The sequence below is a fragment of the Capsella rubella genome, unplaced genomic scaffold (genome assembly GCF_000375325.1).
Source record: "Capsella rubella cultivar Monte Gargano unplaced genomic scaffold, Caprub1_0 scaffold_8, whole genome shotgun sequence".
NCBI classification, from domain to species: Eukaryota; Viridiplantae; Streptophyta; class Magnoliopsida; order Brassicales; family Brassicaceae; genus Capsella; species Capsella rubella.
In genome coordinates this window covers 4,854,854-4,879,135 of record NW_006238916.1, presented here as the reverse complement: position 1 = coordinate 4,879,135, position 24,282 = coordinate 4,854,854, and the positions used below count along the sequence as shown (strand labels likewise).

Here is a 24,282-nt window from a genome sequence, read left to right as displayed (position 1 = left end):
TGAAAACGACTGGAAAAGTAGACAAACCCATGAAAAGAATTTATCAGAGCTCTAAGAGAAAGAAGATAACATATAAGTGGTTAAAAGAGTATAGACTTTAAATATGATTAACTAAAAATAGAAAATGTAAAAAAGCTACTTTTTGGTCAGATAAAAACAATTTAGAAGTAAAAAATGTATTTAATGCGTAACCGTGCATAGGATGTGATTATGACTGTTAAATATTTGGTCAAGATATATTTGTAAATAGATATTATAATGTAGTCAAATATAAAATGATGGGAAAGTAAATAAAAAAAAAAAACAAAACCACATTGTGATTGCTCTATTAGTCTGTCACAATTAAATTTAAAAGTGATGGCAAAGTTTGATTTTGGTTATAATTGTAAGACTTTTGATATGAGTAGCCAAACATAGTCAACTAAAGTCCAAAGAGTAAGTTTAATGACCAAAGAAAAAGTTTTTGTCTTAGAAATTTTGATATATTATGACACGTGTTAGACATGTAATAATTTCTTTTCCATTGTAATTTTTTTTTTTGAATTGAATGTAAAGAAACGTATTAAATAAATGTATCTGCTATTGTTTTTAAGTGTTTGAAAAATAAATTAATTTTTATACTTGTTTACGCCATGGAACATGTGGCGAACCACACCCTTGGAGATTATTCGTATCTCTGGTCTACCATATCCTGAATTATAAGTCGGCTTCGAACATTTCTGTCAGTGATGCATAACTGAACACAAAAAAGAACTAGACTTCTTTTCCCATCAAACGCGATTTCACAAAATTTTCCATCTCAAAAATGTGATTTTTGTTTTTCTGCCAAAAAAGTAAATTCATGTTTTTCATTCAAAAAAGTGATAATTTGTTTTTCCGTTAGAAATGAGATTTTGTGATTTTTGTTGTCTAGTCAAAAATGTGATTTCGCGATTTCTAGTAAAATAAAATTTGATGTCATGTTTCTTGTAAAAAAACATGTGGTTCCGCATGTCCCGCAAAAAAGTGATCAAGTGATAATCTTTTTTTCTGCCAAAACATGATTTCGCGTTTTCTCGTCAAAAACATGATTCCGCGTTTTTTCGAAAAAATATGATTCTATGTTTCTTTTGCCAAACACTAGAAAATATAGCGAAGTCATAAATCCTTTTGAATTTTTTTTCTTTTTGGTAGAATAGAATCCTTTTAAAAATTATGAAAATTGTATTTAAATAATTAAATGTTAAACTATTAAAAAAAATTTGACTACTTATAATAAAATAATGAGAGCATATCGCTAAATAGATACAGAAACTAAATTGTCGCACCCTAATTCTAAGTTTTAAATTTCGATTGTATAGGGAACCAAAAATTGTTAAAAGCTTTCGAATCACACCTAGGCCTGGGCATAATATCCGGTACCGAAGAACCGTACAAGAACCGAACCGATAAAAGCGGTATCGTGTAGGGTTCGAGAGCAGGGGGAGTGGTGAAACTTCCTGGATACCGTAGTCTAAGGCTGAGGCCTGAGGACGAGCCGGTATGATTCATGAGTTGCGACATATGGACGGGGGAGGTGCGTGTGTATGAGCAAATAGGGTCTGGAACGTGAGTATATTGATCAGATATGGGCATCGGGAGGTCAGTTTTGTACTGGCGGATGTGTTGAAGGATTCGAAGATGAATCCTAGTTAGTGGGGGAGAATTGTAACGGTTGTGTTCCAGTTTAGGCGGTGTCGATCGACATCACTGAAGGGTGTCGCTCGACACCATCATGTTTTCTGTTTGATCGGGTCAATTTTAATTGCGAATCGTGTGGGTTATGGTTTGGTTTAACCTAAGTCGCATTTAAAAGAGAGGAAAGGTTGACCTAGGGTTAGAACAACCGTTTTTATTCTTCTCTAAAGTTTCCAAGTTCTCTAGTGAGGTTTTGGTGAGGTTTGAGGGTGTTTTGAGGTTTGTTCTTGGTGATTCTATCCTTGAGAAGAGAGATCTCGTAGCTGTGGTGTTAGGAGGGGCTTTTGTTGCTGTTGTTATATTCTGTTCGTCCATGTTTCAGTCCTTTTGAAAGGTGAGTGCATGACTAGGCTGATCTAAGCAGTTTTGATGCATGTTTGGGTGTTTTCTTTGATTGATGATTGATTCATTTTTTTGTATGCTTGTTTTATGTGTTTGGGGGTCTTGGTACGAGCCTGAGGAGGTGACTAATCGGTCTTGGCGTGCAAGAGGCGTGGGATTCGTTGATGAGAAGCGGCTGGAGCGATGTTAGGGTTGCAGTGTCGCTCGACACCAGTGGTGGGTGTCGATCGACACCAACGTTCTTTCTCGCGAGGATGGTCGCGAGTGTCGAGCGACACCAGCGGATGGTGTCGATCTACCCTACTCGTCAGAACGGGTCATTTTGTGTTGTTTTGTGTTATATTGGTGGTTGTTTGAGTTAATACTTGAATGTGTTCATCTCTGCTTGTGTGTATAGACAGTGGTGGAATGATTGCCTCACTAAGTATTTATGAAATACTTATGCATCTCTTTCTTTGATGCAGGTAAAAGGAAAGTGTGATCCGTGGAATCATGGCGAGGAGAAGAGGATGATCTAGGCACTCATTGATGTGTTAGATTATTGTAGGATTTGTTAGGGTGTTAGAATGGAATTTAGAAACATGTTAGGATGCTTATGTTTCTGAAATATTGGTTTGTTGAACTTGTTGGTTTAATGGAGTTATTTTCATGGATTGTGGTTAAGTCTTCTATTGGTTATATTATGTGTGGTTTAATTGATTTGAATTGGTTTAGGGCTGGTTTAGCTGGTTTACAATTAGTTGGGTTAATCCGGTCTACATGTTAAAAAAAAACGGGATGGGTTCTTTCAGACATATGGTTCCGATTGGTAACGACTGTTACTTTTAGCTGTAAATACTTTGACTTTAAAATTTTAGCTGCAGAGAATTTGGCTGTAAATGCTTTGGCTGTATAAACTTTTACTCTTAAAGTCTGATTGGTAATGCACCACTTTTAAAGTTGTGGCTGTTATTTTTATTATTATTATTTTCTATTAATAAAAATATAATTATGTTAGAAATGAATTTATATAGCAATTTAATGACTAATTTTTGTTTATAATTTTTTTTGAAAATTAAATAAATCATGCTACAAGGATAAGAAATAACTGAAGTTGTAGACATCAGTTTATTTAGTTATTATGATTTAAAATAATGGAAAAATATAAAAACTATCGACAACTAAACTCACATAGCGTTAGCAATCTCATCACGGACACCTTTCAAATGTTATTTTTATATAAGCAGTCAAAAATTTATTAAACATTAATTAATGCATTGTTTTGAATGTTACTCCCTATATAAACATATAAACATAAATTTCATAACTCTTTTCCATCATCATTAATAATGATGATGAGAAAAAAATGATTATTATTGAAATGGATCTTAAAAGAATAAGAAAAAAATGAGAATAATGAATTTATAAAATAAAATATATATAAACTTCTAGAAATGTTTTAAATGTAATGGAGATGTGAAAATTGACGCTTTTAAAAAAAAAGGGAATTTCAAAAATACCCCTTTTCCAATACTATTTTTTTTTAAATACCCCTCTTTCTAATTTTATCAAAAATTCACTATAAAATTTGAAATTTATCAAAAACATATGTGTAACCTTATATTTATAGACACAAGTTATCTTTATATGTGTGTAAATATATATATATTATAAATACCGTATAAATACCTTTTAAAAATCTTTTAAAAATCATTTTAAAACCTTATAAAAACTGAGTAAACCTTTTAAAAACCTTATAAAAACCTTATAAAAGCCGTTTATAACCTCTTAAAACCTTCAAAATATTTGGATTTAGAGGGCAATTGGTGATGACTATTAAGGCTTTAAAATTTTTTTAAAGCCTTAACAATAATTAATTTGCCAATCAACATTTTTGCTTTTATTTTTTTTAAAGCATTAAAAGTCACTTCTTTTTTTTCCTTCTTTGTTTTCTCATTTTTCTCAAAGCGTCAAAAATCTGGCTTTAAATTTAATCAATTAAAAAGATTTATTTTTCTTATCCCCATTACATTTGAAACCTATTCAAAAGTTTATAAATATATTTTATATATTTTATTTTTATAAATTAATTACTCTCATTTTTTTCTTGCTCTCTTAAGATCCATTTCAATAATACTTTTATTTTATAAATTCATTTATGATATAATTTATATTTATTAGAAATATAAAATAATAATAAAAATAAAAATAACATGTATAACTTTAAAAGTTGTTCATTACCAATCATATTTTAACAGTAAAATTTTCTACAGCTAAAGCATCTACAGGCAAATTCTCTGCAGCTAAAATTTTAAAGTTAAAGTCTCTACAGCCATAAGTAACAGTCGTTACCAATCGACCTCTTAATCTCTCAGTAGTAATGATGATCTTGATATACCTTATCAAACATATAAAAGTTTACAATTTTTCATATTTGAAAAGGGGTATTTTTGAAAATGGATAAAAAGAAGGGTATTTTTAAAAAGGGGTACACCAAAAGGGGTATTTCTCAAAAATTTTCCTAAAAAATGAGATAACAAAGAAGGAACAAATAAAAGTGACTTTCAATGCTTTAAAAAAAAAAAGCAAAAAAGTTTGATTGGCAAAATAATTGTTGTAAAGGCTTTAAATATTTTTAAAGCTTTTAAAGTACTCAACCAATCGGCCACATAATGTTTCAAATTTAGGGTTTAAAGGAAATGGACTTATGTCAAACAACCCGCTAAAAAGAACACCTCCTATATTGAAACCCTAGAAAAAATATCGTTTACTACTATTACTAGGGTTTCTAAACTCTCTCCATAACTAAAAAAAATAAATCTTTAGTTTTCTATCATATTCGCATAATTATGTTTTGATAATGATCTTTGTTCTTCCTCTTATTCATCATCCTCTAATTTCTGTTTTCCTGTTCGTGTAGTGGTTGTTTGACAAGATCAAAGAATACTACACCTTTCGCTATGCTTAGATCACCTTTTGAATTAGGTATATTATCTCAGAATTCATTTATTATTTTAAATTATATTTATTCAGAAAAATTCCTTATTTAGTTTTTTTATTGGTTATTCAGAAAAATTTCTTATTTAATTTTTATATTGGTTTTTTTGTAGAGGATGTTAGAGAAGATGTTACATTGCTATCTACAAATTCAGGATCTAAATTCCTAAGTTGTATGGAAAGCAATTCAATAGATGTTGAAGCGAGCAAGTAATTCAGTGTATTGCTTACTATGAACATGCTGATCATTTCCGTAATTATTAGTGGCCTTCGTATAATTCTCCAATTGTTGGCGTTTTATTTTTCTGGAGACCAAAATATACTGCTGGAGGTATATATTTATTTCAAAATAATCAAAATTTAAAAAATTAAATAAATGCTATATAAATGTGAATTTTTTAAATGTAGGTGAAATATTAGAACCTCTAAGTGTCCATGGAGCTTCTACAATCTACTTTGATCCGCCATATACTGAAGTTCAAAATTTTAGAAACAGGTACAACTTACTGTAAAATTATAATAGTAAATTATTAAAAAATACAAGTAATCTAATATAACCTATTTCAAGTTTGCGTTCAACAGAGACAGTGATGATGAATTGTAATATTTCCAATAAATCTACAAATAAGAGATATGTAATCGCAATATTTTTGTAATATTTTTGTAATTAACTTTTCTGATAATGTATTATATTTTCAATATTTTAAACTTATGTGGTATTTTATAAAGTTTAATTCTCAGAATCAATTCGTCTTGAAAATATAACGCAAACGGTATATACTTTTCCGGTCAACCGCGGCGAAGCGGGGTTAATTTCCCTAGTATCCAAGAAAATAACTAGAAATAACCGAATAAACCATAAATTTTAAACCATAACATTAAGTTTCAACATAACACAACGAAATACCATAACATTAAGTTCAATAATCTCACAACCAACTTGAAAAAAATAAAATAAAAGAAGTTCAAATAGCCTATAAAAATTGGGAACAATGTCGTCTAAAGCTTAGTGGGTCAAGGCCTTATTCGGCCTTTAGGTTTAAACGGGTATAAAACGGTGACCCATTTAACTTAAGTTACAAACCAAACCCGGACCGAAGTCCAATTCACCAAACCTTGTGAGCTCATTCGGTATTTTTGCTAAACCCGCAGGTTGCAACCTTCAAGTCATACCGGCTCACTATTAGGCAACCAGCCTTCAAGCGACGGTATCCAAGAAGTCTCACGCTCGCTCTCGGGTCGTCATGCTTAAGCGCGTACTCGAATCGTCATCCGAGGCCATCACATCATATCCGAGCAAATAAGTCTAAACGCCCCGAGCATATCTCTCGATCATATATACCTCCCGTGGTCCTCCTATAGCATCGCAATCCTATACTAACCACCACCCCGAGACTTTCCAAAAATATAACCGTCAAACCCGAAACTTTCTATTTTTAGAAACTCGCACATATCTCATTAACACATGACACTACAAGTCAAATCCAAGAAATACTCACCTTATTAATCTCAAATGTCATAATCATTACACTAAAATGAATATACAAAAGAGATACAACCAAAACAACTCGAAAACAGCACAAGTCAACGGTCTACTCCTCGAACTGCTTGTCAAACCCTTTCCGGAACCTTGCCTTCATCCTGGCCACTGGCTCCCAAGTCTCCTCTAGGAATCTATCACAGTCCCACTGGACTCTCATCAAAAGAATCTTCTTCCGTCGAAGTTCCTTTGTGAAGACACTTCCTCAGCATCGACACGTGGAACACCTTATGAAATGCATGCATCACCTCAGGTAACTCCAACCGATAAGCCACCGGTCCAACCCGCTCCACAATCCTGAAAGGTCCCATAAACCTCAAACTTGGCTTAGTCTCGGTAAGGGATCTGTTAGGACCACGCAACATCGCCATCTTGAGATACACCATATCTCCAACCTCAAACTCCAACTCCTTGCGCCTCTTATCAGCATAACACTTCTGCCGATCCTGCGCCTCTCTCATGTTCAGCTTCAGAACCCGAATCTTCTCTGAAGTCTCCTGAACAAAATCCTAACCATAAATGCTCCTCTCCCCCACTTGATTCCAGCATAGAGGTGTCCGACATGGCATCCCATACAACGCCTCATAAGGAGCCATCCCAATACTCGCCTAGTAGATATTATTATAAGCAAACTCCACCAAGCTCAAGTGATCTGCCCACTGACCACCCCAGTCCAACACACACATCCTCAACAGATCCTCAAGTGTCTGAATGGTCCGCTCAAACTGCCCGTCTGTCTGAGGATGGTAAGCCGTGCTCAAATGCACCTTAGTACCCATCTCTTTCTGGAAAGCCTTCCCAAACGCCAAAGTGAACTTCGAATCCCGGTCTGACACAATACTGGCCGGTACTTCATGAAGTCTCCCAATCTTCTGCACATACTTCTTAGCTAACACTGCCGCTTCATCAGTTTTCTTGATAGCCAAGAAATGTGCAGACTTAGTCAAACGGTCCACAATGACCCAAATGGCATCCTTGAACCGAGACACTGGCAAACCTACCACGAAATCCATCGTGATCATGTCCCATTTCCACTCTGGAATAGGGAGACTCCGCAATAATCCACTCGGCACCTGATGCTCATCCTTCACTAGCTGACATAATTCGCACTCAGAGACCCACTTAGCCACGTCCTTCTTCATCTCTGTACATCTTGGTCGCTCCTAGACGAATAGAGAATCTACTCGAGCCTCACTCAAGATCTCTCGTCTCAACTCCTCATCTTTAGGCACACAAACCCGCCCATGCACAAGAATAGTACCATTGACTGCAACCTGATACTCCAACTCAGTATCCTCAAAAGCATTAACCAGCCCTGCATCCAACTCCTGAGCCGCTCGCACTCTGGTCAGAAGATCTGCTCGGTAAGCTGCTTATAACCCTAGTGGCTCCTGTGAAATAGTACATAGCCGCAAGGTGCTAAGTTCTCCCACCAAGATCTCCATATCCTGCCCTCGAACTGAAGCCGCCCGCTTCCTGCTCAGAGCATATGCAACCAGATTAGCCTTACCGGGATGGTAAGCTATCTCCAGATCATAGTCTGCAACCAACTCCATCCAGCGCCTCTGCCTCAAGTTTAACTCAGGCTGCATGAATATATACTTCAGACTCTTATGATATGTAAACACCTGAACCTTCGCTCCATACATATAAGATCTCCAAATCTTCAAAGCAAAGACTACCGCTGCCATCTCCAAATCATGAGTAGGGTAGTTGCCCTCATGCTTCCGCAACTGCCGCGAATCATAAGCAATCACCTTACCCTGCTGCATCGACACAAAGCCCATACCAACTCCCGAAGCATCGGTGTACACCACGTACGGCTCTCCTTGCTCCGGTAAAGCCAAAACCGGCGTACTCGTCAACATCTCCTTGAGCTGAGCAAAACCCTGCTCACACTCGGGACTCCACACACAAGGAACATCCTTCCCGTCAGCTTTGTCATCAGCAGAGCTGTGCTGGCAAAGCCCTTCACAAACCGTCTGTAGTAATCCGCGAATCTCTGTGGCATTCTGCGGTCTAGGCCAATCTCTGATAGCCTCGATCTTCTCTAGATCTACAGAAACTCCCTCTGCAGACACGATTTGACCTAGAAAACCCATATCTCTCTGCCAGAAACTGGACTTGCTAAGCTTACCATACAGTTTCTGCTCCCGCAGCTTCTCCAATACTGCCCGCAAGTGTCCCTCGTGCTCCTCAGTACTCTTAGAATACACCAGAATATCATCGATGAAGATGATAACGAACGCATCAAGAAACGCCTGAACACGCTGTTCATCAGCCTCATAAACGCCGCTGGTGCATTAGTTAACCCGGAAGGCATCACCACGAACACGCTGTTCATCAGCCTCATGAACGTCGTCTTACGGATATCTGCCTCGTCGATAGGAAGCTGATGGTACCCTGATGCCAAATCAATCTTAGAGAACCACGTAGCTCCCCTCAACTGATCCAACAACTCATCAATCCGCGGTAAAGGATACTTGTTCTTCACCGTGACTCGGTTAACGAACAACACCGGGGCTCCCCACGGTGAAACACTAGGACGGATGAAACCCTTACCCAGCAGATCCTCCAACTGTTTCTTCAGCTCAGCCATCTTTGCTGGAGCCATCCGGTACGGAGCCTTAGACAACGGCGTTGTCCCGGGCTCTAACTTAATCGTGAAGGGATCAGATTGAGATGGTGGTAACCCCTTCAACGACTGAAACACATCCTCGAACTTCTGGACCACTCGGATCTTATCCACTGCTACCTCTCCGACCGTCTCTGGCATAACGTTCGTCGCCAAGTAAGCTTCCCGCCCCTTCCGGATCATCTAATCCGTCTACATCGCCGAAATCACTAAATTTCCCGAAATCAGTCTCACACCCTAGTAATAAATCTTCGGTCCCGGCCGCTCGAACTAGACTCTTCCCCGATGACAATCCAGATGAACTATGTGCCGATCCAACCAATCCATGCCTAGAATTACATCATACAGCTCTACTGAAGTAATGAACAGATATGCCGGCATCGACTCTCCCGTAATCTGTACATCCACACCATTAGTCCGTCCCTGAACCGCTAGCAACGCGCCTCCTGCAACTCTAACGGTTCCAAAACAACCATCAGGATCTCCTCGGATGTTACCACCCTCCCCGCACTCCGTGGTAATGAAGCTATTCGTAGCTCTAGAATCGAACATCACGTGGGACAAAAACCCGCCCATCAACAAGGTCCCTACACAAACCCTTTTCACTAAGACCGCACATCCCAAAATCACAGGAAAACAACATGAATTCTAAAACAACAGAAGGAAACAGACTGAGTCTTAGAATTAAACCTGTTATTGGCCGTCCAGTGCTTGGCTCTCCTGTCTCAACGGTCGAGTACCCCCGCGATCCCTCAATCTGTGCCACCGGCGGTGCTCCCAACTTAGCCAAAGACTACCCTCCCAGCTGCAAGCTTGGCTGCACCCACTACTGCACCACTGGTTGCATCATCGGTTTGCACCGCTGCTATCGCCATTTGCTGCAACTTAGGACACCTCGTCTCGATATGTCCTGTCTCTCTGCAGTGGTAACAGACACGAGTATCCACCCACGGTTCGCCCTTCTTCTAGCAACTCGCCACCCTGTGATCCGTGCTCCCAAACCTGAAGCACTTCTGGTCACCCGGACTCGCCCTAGAAGTGTCATCCCACTTCCTCTTCTGTCCCTGAACAGGTTTGCCACCTCTGCTCGGAACCCTTTGCGGTTGGGTCTTCTTCGGCTGCACCGACGGACTAGGAATCACCCCGTGACTTCTCAACTCTTCCTCGATCCCCGCCGCAACCTCAACCAGCTCCACACGCGATGCATAGGCCCGCACCTTGCACCGCACCCTCATGTCAGGGCTGAGATCCTTCATGAACCGACGCACCTGCATCTGCTCAGGATCTCCCGCACGCCCCAAGTACACCAAGAGTCGGCTGAACTCCGAGTCGTACTCCCGCACCGACCGCTCGCCCTGAGTCAACGCCAAGAACTGCGACTCCATCCGGTCTAGTGCCTCCGCCGAGAAATACTTGGCATTAAACTCTGCCAAGAAATCTCCCCATACCGCCAATCCATGCCCCCTCTTGGCTAGCACACTCCGCCACCACAAATGTGCATCACCACCCAAGTAGTGGGCCGCTAGGTCCACCTGATACGCCTCCGGGCACCTCATCGACTAGAAATATCGCTCCAATCGCACTCGCCACTCATCCGCTACAGCCGGGTCGGAGCCTCCAAAGAACAAGGACATCCCAAACTGTTGCAACTGCTCCAACATCCGCAGGTAGTATGGCTGCTGAACCACCGCACCTACCCCCTCAGGCTATACAACCCCGACAATGGGCTGCACACCAGGCCCAACAGACTGCACACCAGGCCCAACACGCTGCATACCAGCCCCAACAGGAGCCTGCACCTCAGGCCCAACAGGAACTTACACTGGCGGTACCGCACCCAGTAGCCGCTCCAAGAGCTGCATCAGAAGATCCGCAAGCCGATCATTCTGACCCTGGGCTCCACCTGCTGGAACACCCCCAACCGGGTTTCCAACCACACTAGTACCGTTCCCGGACGAACCGGCTCCCACGGCACTCACACTCTCACCACCCAAGGGTCTCTCCTAATGCGACTAGGACTCGTTAAAAAAATCGGCCGTAGCACTCCGATCCACACTCGCATCGCTACCCGAGGAAATATCACGCCCCCTACCACGACCACGCCCACGACCACGACCACGGCCACGGCCACGACCCACAGCTCCACCTTTAACCATGTGCATCACAACAGAAGGCTAAGAACACCAAACCACACAACTTACCGTGGAATCTCATTGAAGGCTCGAGAGGATGATCTAGGTCTCCATGCTCACATAATTGATTAAACACACAAATCAATCAGCATGCAATCCACATCATCATTCCTCATCAAAGAAATTCACACATCATATCACAATTTACCAATTAAATGTCGTGCTAGAACCGTAAATGCTCTGATACCAAATTGAAAGAACCTATCCCGTTTTTTTTTTTAAACATGTAGACCGGATTAACCCAACTAATTGTAAACCAGCTAAACCAGCCCTAAACCAATTCAAATCAATTAAACCACACATAACATAACCAGCAGAAGACTTAACCACAATCCATGAAAATAACTCCATTAAACCAACAAGTTCAACAAACCAATATTTCAGAAACATAAGCATCCTAACATATTTCCAAATTCCATTCTAACACCCTAACAAATCCTACAATAATCTAACACATCAATGACTGCATATATCATCCTGCTCTCCTCGCCATGATTCCATGCATCACACTTTGTTTTTACCTGCATCAAAGAAAGAGATGCATAAGTATTTCATAAATACTTAGTGAGACAATCATCCCACCACTGGCTATACACACAAGCAGAGATGAACACATTCAAGTATTAACTCAAACAACCACCAATATAACACAAAACAACACAAAATGACCCGTTCTGACGAGTAGTGTCGATCGACACCATCCGATGGTGTCGCTCGACACTCGCGACCATCCTCGCAAGAGAGAACGTTGGTGTCGATCTACACCCACCACTGGTGTCGAGCGACACTGAAACCCTAACATCGCTCCAGCCGCTTATGATCAACGAATCCCACGCCTCTTGCACGCCATGACCGATTAGTCACCTCCTTAGGCTCGTACCAAGACCCCCAAACACATAAAACAAGCATACAAAACAAATGAATCAATCATCAATCAAAGAAAACACCCAAACATGCATAAAAACTGCTAAAATCAGCCTAGTCATGCACTCACCTTTCAAAAGGACTGAAACAAGGACGAACATATTATAACAAAAGAAACAAAAGCCCCTCCTAACACCACAGCTACAAGATCTCTCTTCTTAAGGATATAATCACCAAGAACAAGCATCAAAACAACCTCAAACCTCACCAAAACCTCACTAGAGAACTTAGAAACTTTAGAGAAGAATAAAAACGGTTGTTTTAACCCTAGGTCGACCTTTCCTCTCTTTTAAATGCGACTTAGGTTAAACCAAACCATAACCCACACGGTTCGCAATTAAAATTGACCCGATCAAACCGAAAAAATGATGGTGTCGAGCGACACCCTTCAGTGGTGTCGATCGACACCGCCCAAACTGGAACAAGGGCGTTACAATGTCATTTTTTTAAAACTCGGCTTTAGCTATATAATTTCCGATTTTAGGTTAGATATATCTAATTTTTATTGTTAGGTTTTGATTAATAAGAGCTAATCAAAACTTTTAAGCTAGGGGTATTTTTTCATTAAGGATAAAACGGTAATCCGGTCTGAGCTAAATTTTTGATTTTGTCTTGCAAACACTTGATTTTCATTGTTTTGTTTCAATTAAATAACGATTAAGGAAAAAATTATAACTCAGGGGTATTTTTCATTAAAGGTAACTTAGTAATTTTTTTCTGAGATTGAACGTGAGCCTTTCGACTACTACTTTAATAATATATATTTATTATAAGGGTTTCAATGTGTGGTTACCCGAGCGTTTAACCGGCGGTTTATTACGGTTACGGTTATTATTTTTTTTTTTTTTGTAACTAATTTATTTGTACGGTTAACGGTTATAGTTACGGCTAGAAATACAGTTAAGGTTAGCTTTTGGTCATGCCTAAAAATAAGAGCTTTACCATAGGAGGTGCTCTTAGAGACATGTTCAAGAGTCTCTTGATGAACTAGAAGATCTCAAATTTTGATGTCAACATCAACATCAATTTAATTGGTTAAACGTGTGATATGTGCTCTTGTTATGCTGCCATGCAGTTCAAGATGTTCCATTACAAAGGGAGAAACTGCACATGGTCTTTGTAAGAAATAAACATAACTAATTTCTTTGAAGATCTAATAACGTTGATCTTTATTTGTCATAATCCAAAAAAACTTGTATCCTGAATAAAACACAACTCAAATCAGTATACAATGGTCAAATTCATTCAACTCTTATATCATCAACAACTGGTTACATACAAAGTAGACACATTATTAATGCAAGAAAATGAGATCACAAGAAGATCAAATAAGGGAACTGATTCTATGATGTTCCACAACAACCCTTTCCTTTAGATTCAATCTCATCTCCATCAACAATAATCTTAGTTCCTTGCAATAGAGAAGAGTCTCCTCCAGATTCTCCTTCCTCATTCGCAACAAGATTCTTTTTACTCACAATTCGATAGATTTCAGTCAGAACCGTAAGAAAAGACGGCTCGACATTGTTGGAATCCAAAGCTGATGTCTCCATGAAAAAGAGGTTTTCTCTTTGTGCAAATTCTTTAGCATCCTCTGTTGGTACAGCTCGAAGTGTCCCGAGATCAGTCTTGTTTCCTATAAGCATTATTACAATGTTCTTGTCAGCATGTCCTTTCAATTCTTCTAACCATCTTGCTACATGATCAAACGACTGTCTTTTGGTTATATCGTAAACTAGCATTGCTCCTACTGCTCCTCTATAGTATGCACTCGTCACCGCTCGATACCTTACCACAAAAAGAACAAAATATACCTCCACCACAATCAGAGCCATAATCAAATACAATATCTATAAATAACTTATAATCTCCTTTGACACTTAAAACTAAAATGTATATAATTGCAATACTAAATGACTAAATTACATATTTTCTACTGATTAAATCTAAAAACACTTATAAGTTTAAATCATATAACTTTAATACTAAATAAAAACTTTAAAAACTAAACATTACTACACATGAAAATAATTTTTTCTGCGAGTATATCGTAAAGATTTATTAGTCACGCATTGGTAAAAAAAATTCTTATAACCACTTCAATTTTCGTGTATGAACCTTAATATTCAAAGTTTTGTGGCTATATGGATATTTGTACTATAGCCACGAAAATTCAAGTGGTTATATGAATTTTTTTTCTAAGTACAAAGAAAAAGTATTTAGAATTTTTAAACGTTGTAAGTTGATACTATAAACACCTGTTTACAAAATCCCTGCTAACTTCAATTACTCTCTATGTAATTGCTAAAGCCATTCTATCCACTTTAATTAATAACTAATCCTTTGAAAAACCAGTTACTTAATTATTCCTCGCCTAATCAGAAATAAAATATACACAAAAATTTTCCTGCGAGTTAAAAACCTAGTTCAACTATATAATAATAGCAAACATAAATCTCATTTTTTCATATAGTTGGCGAAATGTCTATACGACAACGTTTTGGTCAAGGTCCTTGGTCGTACTTGCAACCACCTTTTATTATTAACACAAATGGAAGCAACCAAAAAGTTTTCAAGATCTCAAAAAAAAAGGATCATAGATTTGTTTTAAGAAAAAATATTGTACCGTTCTTGACCAGCAGTATCCCATATCTGAGCTTTGATAGTTTTATGATCGATCTCAAGAGTTCTTGTCTGAAACTCAACACCAATGGTAGCTTTAGATTCGATACTGAACTCGTTTCTTGAAAACCTAGCGAGGAGTTGAGATTTACCAACAGCAGAGTCGCCGATCAAGACTACTTTGAAGACATAATCTATCTTTTGGTTGAAATTGCTTTGATGCAACTTCGACATGGTTTTTTGTTCCGACCAAGATCACGACCTTTAGGAGTTGACTTTAGTTTTGTAATAAGATGATCTCTTGAATCATCTGATGGAGGAAGAGAGGGATGAAATAAAGAGAGAGAGAGACAGAGAAAGAGATCTAAAGTGGGCTGCGACTTGTGGAGACGTGAAGGGAAGAAACGAGGAGGGAACACCAAAACGAGGAGAGATCTCTTTTTTCTCTTTTTGACGTCATTCTCACCACCCTTCTTTTTTTCTTGCCAATTGTTTTTTTTCTTTTTTTTTTTTCAATAGATAATAAGGAATCACAAACTCACCTAAAAAAAGAAATCTCATGATGTTTAATTATCTTTATATATTTTTCTATTTATCAAAAATAATGTAACACCCGTGTCTCAAATTTTGGTGGTGTCGACCGACACCAGTGTTAGATCCAACAAAATTGGGTTAGACGGTTTAGTTTTTAAACCGTCGGTTTAATTGGAATTGATTGGAGAAATCCTATGCACGACTTTAAACTTGTGGAAGCAGCCTTTCTTTCTCACTTTTGGCTTTTGTCGCTTCTTAAAAACAAAAGAGAGAGAGAGGCTTGTTAGTTGGTTGTTCCTAAAGCTTAAGAAGTGGATTGTGAGGGTTTCTGGAGGTTTCTGTGGCTAGTTCTGGTGATTTCTAGCAAGGAGAGGGTTGGATTCGTGGCTGGTGGTGCAAGGAGGGGCATGTTCTTTCTGTTCCTCTTTGTTTCATCCTTCTTTGAATCCATATCAAGGTGAGTGCGTGACTATGGCTAATCTAAGCATGTTTAACCTTTCTGATGTGTGTTTGATTGATTTGGATGGCTGGATTTGTTTTGTGTGGCCATGATTGTGTGTTTTGGTTGTTGTTATTGTATGTTTGAGTGTTAGAGCTCATGCTTGGAGATTTGGAGGTGATGGATTCGTTCTCTGGAGAGTTGAGAGGCGAATTCAGGGTTTCTGCGGGATCGGTGTCGCTCGACACCAAATTTCTGGACAGTTTTTGTGGATAGCGTGTAATTCGTGTCTTTTTATGCCTGGTTTGTTTGTTCTGGTTAATCTGATGCATGTTAGATTGGTTTAATATGCTTGTGTGTATAGCCCAGTAGATGGGAGGATCGCTTCACTGAGTATTTGTGATAATACTCACGCATCTCATTGTGTTTGTGGTGCATGTATAGTGTGATTTGTGGAATCATGGCAAGGAGAGGAGGATGATCTAGGGTCTCAGTGGTTATGTCTATGAATATGTTTAGTTGTTGTTGGAACATGGTTTAGAGGCATGCTAGGTTGATGGTGTACATTGTGGTTATTGAATAATTGGTTAATTGATATTATGATTAATTGATGTTGGTTTAATATGTTTCCGCTGTGCATGATGATTTATTGTTGGGTTAATTCGGTTAGGTTAATTAGTAGGTATGTGACTATTAATTAATGAATTAAAAAAAAACGGGTCTCTTTTCAAATAATTATTAATTTTAATTTCAAATCCATACAAAATTATATAAATTAATTTAATATTTTTTAAAACTTTTCTGTAAAATACTATTTGTATTAAAAAAAAAAATTTCACCCAAAATTAAAAATTATAAACTAACATTTTCTTTCCAGTAAAGACTCTAAGAGTTTTTTGAATTTTACTTAGTTTATATATTAAACTATCTAAATTTGTATATATATATTGTCTTGGGAGTTAAGTGAGATCGGGTTAATGGAGTAGGGTTTTTTTATTTTGAGAAAATTCTGTTTTTGAGAAAATATTCGTATGGATCGGTTAATATATTGTTAATTCGAATTGGTTATAAGATTATGAAATCAATTCGAGTTGGTTACTGGATTTATGTTTTGTTTAAAATCAGATATGGTTACTTTTTGTTTGTCGTGAATGTTAGGACTGTAGACCATTAAATAAAGGACTCAAACGAGCTAAGAACAAAAAACATTGTTTACGTTGAGACTTAATAGCGGTTCGGAAAATAAGTTTGTGTGCCAAAGAATCCACTTTAATATTAGAGCAACGAGAACTTTTAACTAAAAAAAAAAAAACTCCCTTATATATATACTAGTAAAAAAAAAATCCCTATAGCCATTTGAATTTTCGTGACTGAGCCTTAATTTTCGTGGCTATATGGAATTTTTTTTACTATATCCACGAAAATTCAAGTGGCTATAGGAATTTATTTTACTAGATCTACTAAATATCACATGCTGAGTTAAACAACTTCAAAGTGATTACTTAGTTTCTTATGAGTGAGTTACATTTGACGTTGTAAAGGTGGTATGTGTGTGGATTGTGTGGTGTGTGATTTGTAGAATTATGGTGAGAAGATGAAGGTTGAAATTTAAGTTTGGGTTAATAAAGATAATCCTAGGATGTATGAAGAATGGCAATACAAGGTTTGTTTTTATATGCGGGTCATCTATAGTGGATTCGTAGTGGTATAATTTGCTCGATGGTCCCTTCCGACTTTGTTTTGTAGATGGTTGATAATGAGATTTTGTATGTATGTGTGTGGTTAAGCAGAGAAATTAGGAAAACGTTTAGGAAAGTGTTCACATGGAACAAGAATCCAAATTAGGAAGAGTAGAGGTGAAGCTATATAATTTCCTTCTACTTGTTCTTGATTACTCGAGTATTTAACTCGATAACTTAACCGAAGTAAAGTATATGCGGGATCGATCACACGGAGGAATGGTACACTAAAGATTTGCGAGACTCGTTATCAGCTAAAGCGGAAAAGACTTGTTGTTTGGTTTTTTAGTTTGTAAATAAAATTGCAAATAAAACGATTAATCTTATGAATCAAAGATATTGGGAAGCAAGGTATTTTTAGAGAATCAATGAATAACAAATAAAAGGCAATAAGGAATTCAAACATGAAGAACCGTTCTTAAACATGAACACAAGTTTAGACCAATTCCCTCTCAAGACATTAATCTCTAAATTTAACTATTCAATTACTAAACTCTCATTTGTAATTTCCTAGCCAAATTTGCATTATCAAACATGTTCATTTGGTTCACAAAGCATTCTAACATCAACTCTCGCAGATTAGAAATACAATGCTCAATTTACATTCATTCAGACATTTTATCGAACATCTCTGAAACACATAAAAGCCTAAGCTCTGAAATAGGGTGATCAATCCTATTCTAGCATTGAGAACATGTAAACTGAAGAACCTAAAGATTAAGAATTCCCTAAGACATCTAATCTATCAAATCATTGAATTCTCTTACTTGAAACCCTAAAACCCAATTAAGAGACTACTCACACGTAACATTTGAAACAAAGCAAATAGATTTAAAAGGAAACATGATTCAATAGATTAGAATAAGCAAAAGGTTTAGAAATCTTCTCCAAATTGTCAAAGAGGAATCAATCTCTATCCCAGATGTTGCTTACAAGTCTAAAACTCAGAAAACTGCTGTAAAGAAAGCGTAGAATGAAAAACAGGTCTTTTTGGGTTTTAATACCCATTACAGAAGAAAATAGAAATTAATTCCGGTTAAGAAAACCGAAATTGGAATGGACCGATCGGTCTGAAAGATGGACCGATCGGTCGTTTGGCTCCTGGTCTTGTCCGGGTGAATGGATTGATCGGTCTAAGGTGAGGACCGATCGATCCCTGTGCTCTGATCAGGGTCGGGTAAATGGATCGATCGATCCATTGTGGGGATCGATCGATCGTCTCGCTCCTGGAATGTGCCGTCCGTTTGGATCGGTCGGTCTGGTGATGGACCGGTCGGTCCATTCTCTGCATCAGCTAAAGTTGCACTTCCTTGCCCGAAACTGGTCCAAAACGCGCCAATTCCGCTCCAACCGCTTATCTCCTGCTCAAGACTCAAAACACGACTCGAAAGACAAGAAAGACGAACTAAAACATGATAAACGACTCAAAATGTACATAAAAGAAAGGGTGAAAGACTCTAAAAAACATTGTATATCAGTTCTCTTTGGCTTGCTAAACTGGTTTCCCAAATCGAAAACAAACCGAAAATATCTAAAAGTACTCGTAAACTCTGAAAATATATATTCAAAATATTTCAAAACATCCAAACTTTTTAGTTTGAACAATTCAAATGTAATTCTGTTTTAGATTGGTTTGTTGTCTAAGATACAAAATCGAATCGCAACCGAACCAAAAAGTTTAGAAAACAACCAGTTCTAGACAAACCAATAACTTTGCCACAACAAACTATTCGATATGTCTCTAAAATTATTCAATTCAGTATAACTATTTGATATATGTCTAAAATTGAAAAAATTGGAGCTTTATATGTGTTTAAAACTTTTTATGTGATTAATCCTTTAAATTTACACAAACGATAGTTTTGTCATTTCAAATTTGCCAAAACAAAAAGTATATATTAAAATTCACACATAATCCTTTTTAATACTTTTAGACAGAAATAGTAAATTTAATTAAAATTTTATATATTATGAATTAAATAATGTGTAGTTAACAAAATTGTAAAAAAAAATGTGAAAAATTGGAACTTTATATGTGTCTAAATGTTTTTATGTGATCACTTTTCTCATTCGTCCAAATTTAAACAGACGAGAATTTTTGTCATTTCCATTTTTCCACTAAATGATTTTCAACAAGTCATACATAATCAATTTGAATATTTTTAGGAAAAAATTGTAAATTTATGAAAATTCTATAGTTAAAAAAATTTAAATAATGTGATCTCAATTTCTTTTTCTTTGGGAAAACAAATGTGATTTCAATTATAATAAAAATAAAGTTCTTTCTAAATTCTAAAATAAAATACAATCCACTAAACCGTAAAATACCAATGACGACCACAAAAATCATAAATCCAATTTCACCGTCTTCCTCTCGTCACCACCACTCGTTTCGCCGTTCTCCTCCTCCACTATCGCCGTGTTCATCGTCTTCACCACCGTAAGTCTTCTTCGATGCTTTAGAGTTTAGAAGCTAATCCTCGTCTTCTCGTTTCGTCTCCTTAAGCTAATCCCTTGACATCATCGCTCGGCACAAAAAGACATTGTACTAAATTTACGCTTAGATCGATTCTATGGTTTCTCTCTTTTCCCAATTCGTTGTACTAACTCTTGAGGTTTCGCTGTTATCAATTGAACTCTAAAACTTAAAAGTTTCAATTTAGGTCTGAAATTGATGTTTTGCTTGTTAGAACAGTGTTAAGTTTTGAGATGTAATCTTGAATAATGTAATGTTCTGATAAAAATTCTCTTTTTTGGATTTGAGTCAATCCATAAGAATGAACTTGAGACTCAGTTATGTGGTTTACACTATTTTGTGTAGTTCTGGACTTGAAAGATTTGGTGATTCGAAGTCATGACAGTTTCAGAAGCTTATCGTCCACCTCTGTTCAGGTGTGTGTGCTTAGTGTTTCTGCTATTCTCTGTTTGATAATTATGTTTATGGACAGTGAATGATCTGTAAGCTTGATCTCCTTTTTTATTAATATTCAGTATAGCCCCGATGATGGGATGGACAGACAATCATTACAGAACCCTTGCACGGCTTATAACAAAACACGCATGGCTCTACACAGAAATGTTAGCAGCTGAAACCATTGTCTATCAAGAAGAAAACCTGGTAATCTAATTGATAAGAAAGAGTTTCTTACTCGTCCAAGTTATTACTTATTGAGTTAATGTCTCATTGTTTTATGTTTTGCTCTTGTAATGTTCAGGACAGCTTTTTGGCTTTCTCTCCGGACCAACATCCCATTGTTCTTCAAATTGGTGGAAGAAACTTGGAAAATTTGGCAAAAGCGACCAGGCTTGCTAATTCATACGGCTATGATGAAATTAATTTCAAGTATGAGCATCTCTTTCAAGTTTCTTTTCCGTTGAGTTATTATAACAACTATGACATTTCCATCCCATTATGCTTTCGTCTACTGACATGCTGGTTGATTCTGTAGCTGTGGATGTCCAAGCCCGAAAGTAAGTGGACGAGGTTGTTTCGGTGCTCGTCATATGCTTAACCCTAAGTTTGTTGGTGAGGCTATGTCTGTCATTGCTGCCAATACCAAAGCAGCTGTCACTGTTAAATGTCGAATAGGTGTTGATGATCATGATTCATATAATGAGCTTTGTAAGTTTTACATCCTGCCTAGCTTTCGAGTTATATGTGTATATTAAATGGAGACTCATGTTACTCTGCACACACAACACCAGACATTTCTCATGTTTATTTTTATTCAGCGGCAAATAATAACTTTCCTAAGTTCATTCATTACATATCTGATCGACTTCTTTATTGTTCTTCAGGTGATTTCATTCATATAGTTTCTTCATTATCTCCAACTAAGCATTTCATCATACATTCACGGAAGGCATTACTGTCTGGACTTAGCCCATCAGATAACCGTCGAATTCCTCCCTTAAAGTGTGTGCAGAATGACTCTCATTTCTCTTTTAGTTCTCCTTTTGGAGGATATGTTGCTGTAACTCTGCTTGTTCCATACATCTCTCATATTTTTCATCTACACTTCTGTTTTTCCAATGCAGATACGAGTTTTTCTTTGCCCTTTTGCGTGATTTTCCGGACTTGAAGTTCACAATAAATGGAGGCATAAACTCTGTGGTTGAGGTGAGCTTATAAAGCTGATACTTTTTTTAATTCCAAAGTTGTAACTTGCGTTCAAAAGGCCAGATTCTCACTTCTTGCATTGGAACTGTAGGCAGATGCTGCATTAAGGTCTGGAGCCCATGGCGTTATGCTTGGGCGTGCTGTATACTACAAGTATGTGAAAGCCTTTTGCTGTAAATTTTAATTCTTGATATACATCATATAAGAGTTTTACTCTTTTTCTTTCTAAACCTTTTTGGCTGATTTATGGAAATCTATGCTGGCTATGCAGTCCATGGCACACTTTGGGACACGTCGATACTGTAATTTATGGATCTCCAAGCAGTGGAATTACAAGGCGGCAGGTTTTGACACAGATTAATTTTCGGAAATAGAATCTTGAACAATTATAGCTATGATTTGAAATATGTGATTTGTTTCGTTTTCTCTTATTGATGTTTAGGTTCTTGAAAAATATCAAGTCTATGGTGAGTCAGTTCTTGGGAAATATGGAAAAGGCAGACCAAATCTCCGAGATATAGTGAGGGTAATGGTCTTTTCTAAGTCTCAATTTACCAAGTTATTTTTCAATTACATAAGCGTTATAACAAGAGGAAAACTTTGCTGCAGCCATTGATCAATCTATTCCACTCGGAGTCTGGAAATGGCCAATGGAAACGTAGAACTGATGCTGCTCTCTTGCATTGCACCGTTAGTGAATCAACTGACACTCTTCGTTTTTACTTGCTATCAAACCCTTATCTCTGTGTTAACTCATCTCTTTTCTTGTGCAGACCTTAAAATCGTTCTTGGACGAAGTGTTACCATCAATACCGAACTTTGTTCTCGATTCATCTGTTGTCAAAGAAGCGACTGGGCGTGAAGATCTCTTTGCGGATGTACGACGTTTGTTACCTCCTCCTTATGAAAAAGAATCACCCAAAGCATTGGAAAGGCTACCAACGATACCTCTGATTCTTGATGATGAGGAGTGACAAATCTATTTTTTCATAGCCATACCAAGAACAACGAACTAGCTGAAACATTACAAGGATAAAGATTCAAAAATTGTGCAGCTATAAAGATGTGATATTGCTCTGACCACTTGATTTGAAAGAACAAAAATGTAAAGGTTAAAAACCTCGGATCCAAAGTAGTTGCACTTGATTCTTTCTGTATTTTTCACACTTCTTTTAGAAGAGAACATTCTCAATTCTTATATTATATTAAGACAGTTCAGAAAAAAGTTTCTACCTATGTGACGACTTGCTAATGATCTTTACCTGGTTTCAGTCCACAAAGTATATGATATTAATAAATTGTTTTCTTACTTCAAAACTATTGGAGTTTATAACATCAATATTAAAGTTAACACTAGCCAGTTGACAAAAATGATACATACATAATAATGCATCAACTTTGATAATTGGTAAATACAAAATTGAAAGTGGCTCGTAAACGTCCTTGCACGTCTCACAGAGACATGATTACACGATCTAGTTGGATGGAGTCATAACACCAGGGAATTATAGCTGTACTTAGAGAAAAAGCTTTGCTATATAAACTCATACACCCATTCTTAACAATGCAAACCAAAACAAGAAACAATTACCAACGTAGGCGTTGGTAGAGAAAAGCTAAATCGCAATGAGATCTTCATCCAAGATGGGGCCTTCTGCCCATCTCATTTCCACTCTAGGAGTTATCATCATGGCAACAATGGTTGCTGCATATGAACCATACACGTATAGTTCTCCACCACCACCGTATTCTTCACCATCTCCTGTAGAATACAAGTCTCCCCCTCCACCATACGTTTCTCTACCACCACTACCGTATCTCTCTCCATCACCTAAGATTGACTATAAATCTCCTCCACCACCGTATGTTTACAGTTCTCCACCACCACCACCGTATTACTCACCATCTCCAAAGGTTGAGTACAAGTCCCCTCCTCCCCCAGTTTACAGTTCTCCACCACCACCATACTACTCACCATCCCCTAAAGTAGACTACAAATCTCCTCCCCCACCATATGTTTACAGTTCCCCACCACCACCGTACTACTCTCCATCCCCTAAAATTGTATACAAATCCCCTCCTCCACCATATGTCTACAACTCCCCACCACCACCTTACTACTCTCCATCCCCTAAGATCGACTACAAGTCTCCTCCACCACCATATGTTTACAGCTCCCCACCACCACCATACTACTCTCCATCCCCTAAGGTCGACTACAAGTCTCCTCCACCACCGTATGTTTACAGTTCTCCACCACCACCATACTACTCACCATCCCCTAAAGTTGACTACAAATCTCCTCCCCCACCATATGTTTACAGTTCTCCACCACCACCGTACTACTCTCCATCCCCTAAGGTAGACTACAAATCTCCTCCACCACCGTATGTTTACAGCTCACCACCACCACCATACTACTCACCATCCCCTAAGGTAGACTATAAGTCTCCCCCTCCACCATATGTTTATAACTCCCCACCACCGCCGTACTACTCCCCAT

At 37.7% G+C, this 24,282-nt stretch overlaps 3 protein-coding genes across 5 annotated transcripts in view; 2 read left to right on the top strand and 1 right to left on the bottom strand.

The window, feature by feature from the left end:
- Nucleotides 1–13,504: 13,504 nt before the first annotated feature.
- Nucleotides 13,505–15,472, bottom strand: LOC17877185 (ras-related protein RABA4c). Its single transcript, XM_006280996.2, has 2 exons — nucleotides 14,952–15,472; nucleotides 13,505–14,113 (listed from the first exon to the last, which is right to left on the bottom strand). The coding sequence occupies exons 1-2, from the start codon at nucleotides 15,179–15,181 to the stop codon at nucleotides 13,669–13,671; spliced, it is 675 nt and encodes a 224-aa protein (XP_006281058.1). The 5' UTR covers nucleotides 15,182–15,472; the 3' UTR covers nucleotides 13,505–13,668.
- A 4,527-nt stretch (nucleotides 15,473–19,999) lies between these two features.
- LOC17876166 (tRNA-dihydrouridine(20/20a) synthase) lies at nucleotides 20,000–22,982 on the top strand. Of its 2 annotated transcripts, XM_006280546.2 has the most exons (12): nucleotides 20,000–20,099; nucleotides 20,481–20,551; nucleotides 20,651–20,777; nucleotides 20,875–21,002; nucleotides 21,109–21,281; nucleotides 21,458–21,575; nucleotides 21,698–21,779; nucleotides 21,871–21,932; nucleotides 22,051–22,123; nucleotides 22,222–22,305; nucleotides 22,389–22,469; nucleotides 22,553–22,982. In XM_006280546.2, the coding sequence occupies exons 2-12, from the start codon at nucleotides 20,514–20,516 to the stop codon at nucleotides 22,751–22,753; spliced, it is 1,167 nt and encodes a 388-aa protein (XP_006280608.1). In that variant the 5' UTR covers nucleotides 20,000–20,099; nucleotides 20,481–20,513; the 3' UTR covers nucleotides 22,754–22,982. The 2 variants fall into 2 exon arrangements, with proteins under 2 accessions (XP_006280608.1, XP_023640106.1); XM_023784338.1 differs by lacking the exon at nucleotides 20,000–20,099 and having other exon boundaries at nucleotides 20,656–20,777.
- A 411-nt stretch (nucleotides 22,983–23,393) lies between these two features.
- The window catches only part of LOC111829086 (extensin-2-like), a 3,365-nt gene continuing 2,476 nt past the window's right edge, over nucleotides 23,394–24,282 (top strand). Inside the window, exon 1 of one of the 2 annotated variants that reach the window (XM_023777807.1) lies at nucleotides 23,394–24,268. In XM_023777807.1, coding sequence (XP_023633575.1) covers nucleotides 23,406–24,268 — 863 coding nt within the window. In that variant the 5' untranslated portion in view covers nucleotides 23,394–23,405. Of the gene's footprint in view, nucleotides 24,281–24,282 lie in introns of both variants that reach the window. The other variant, XM_023777809.1, reaches the window with a different exon arrangement.

Coding starts and splice junctions, on each gene's coding strand:
- LOC17876166 (XM_006280546.2), top strand. CDS start 20,514: ATGACAGTTTCAGAAGCTTATCGTCCACCTCTGTTCAG. Junction 21,933..22,050: donor GGGCGTGCTGTATACTACAA/GTATGTGAAAGC, acceptor CTGGCTATGCAG/TCCATGGCACACTTTGGGAC. Junction 22,306..22,388: donor ATCTCCGAGATATAGTGAGG/GTAATGGTCTTT, acceptor ACTTTGCTGCAG/CCATTGATCAATCTATTCCA.
- LOC17877185 (XM_006280996.2), bottom strand. CDS start 15,181: ATGTCGAAGTTGCATCAAAGCAATTTCAACCAAAAGATAGATTATGTC. Junction 14,114..14,951: donor GATACTGCTGGTCAAGAACG/GTACAATATTTT, acceptor TTTTGTGGTAAG/GTATCGAGCGGTGACGAGTG.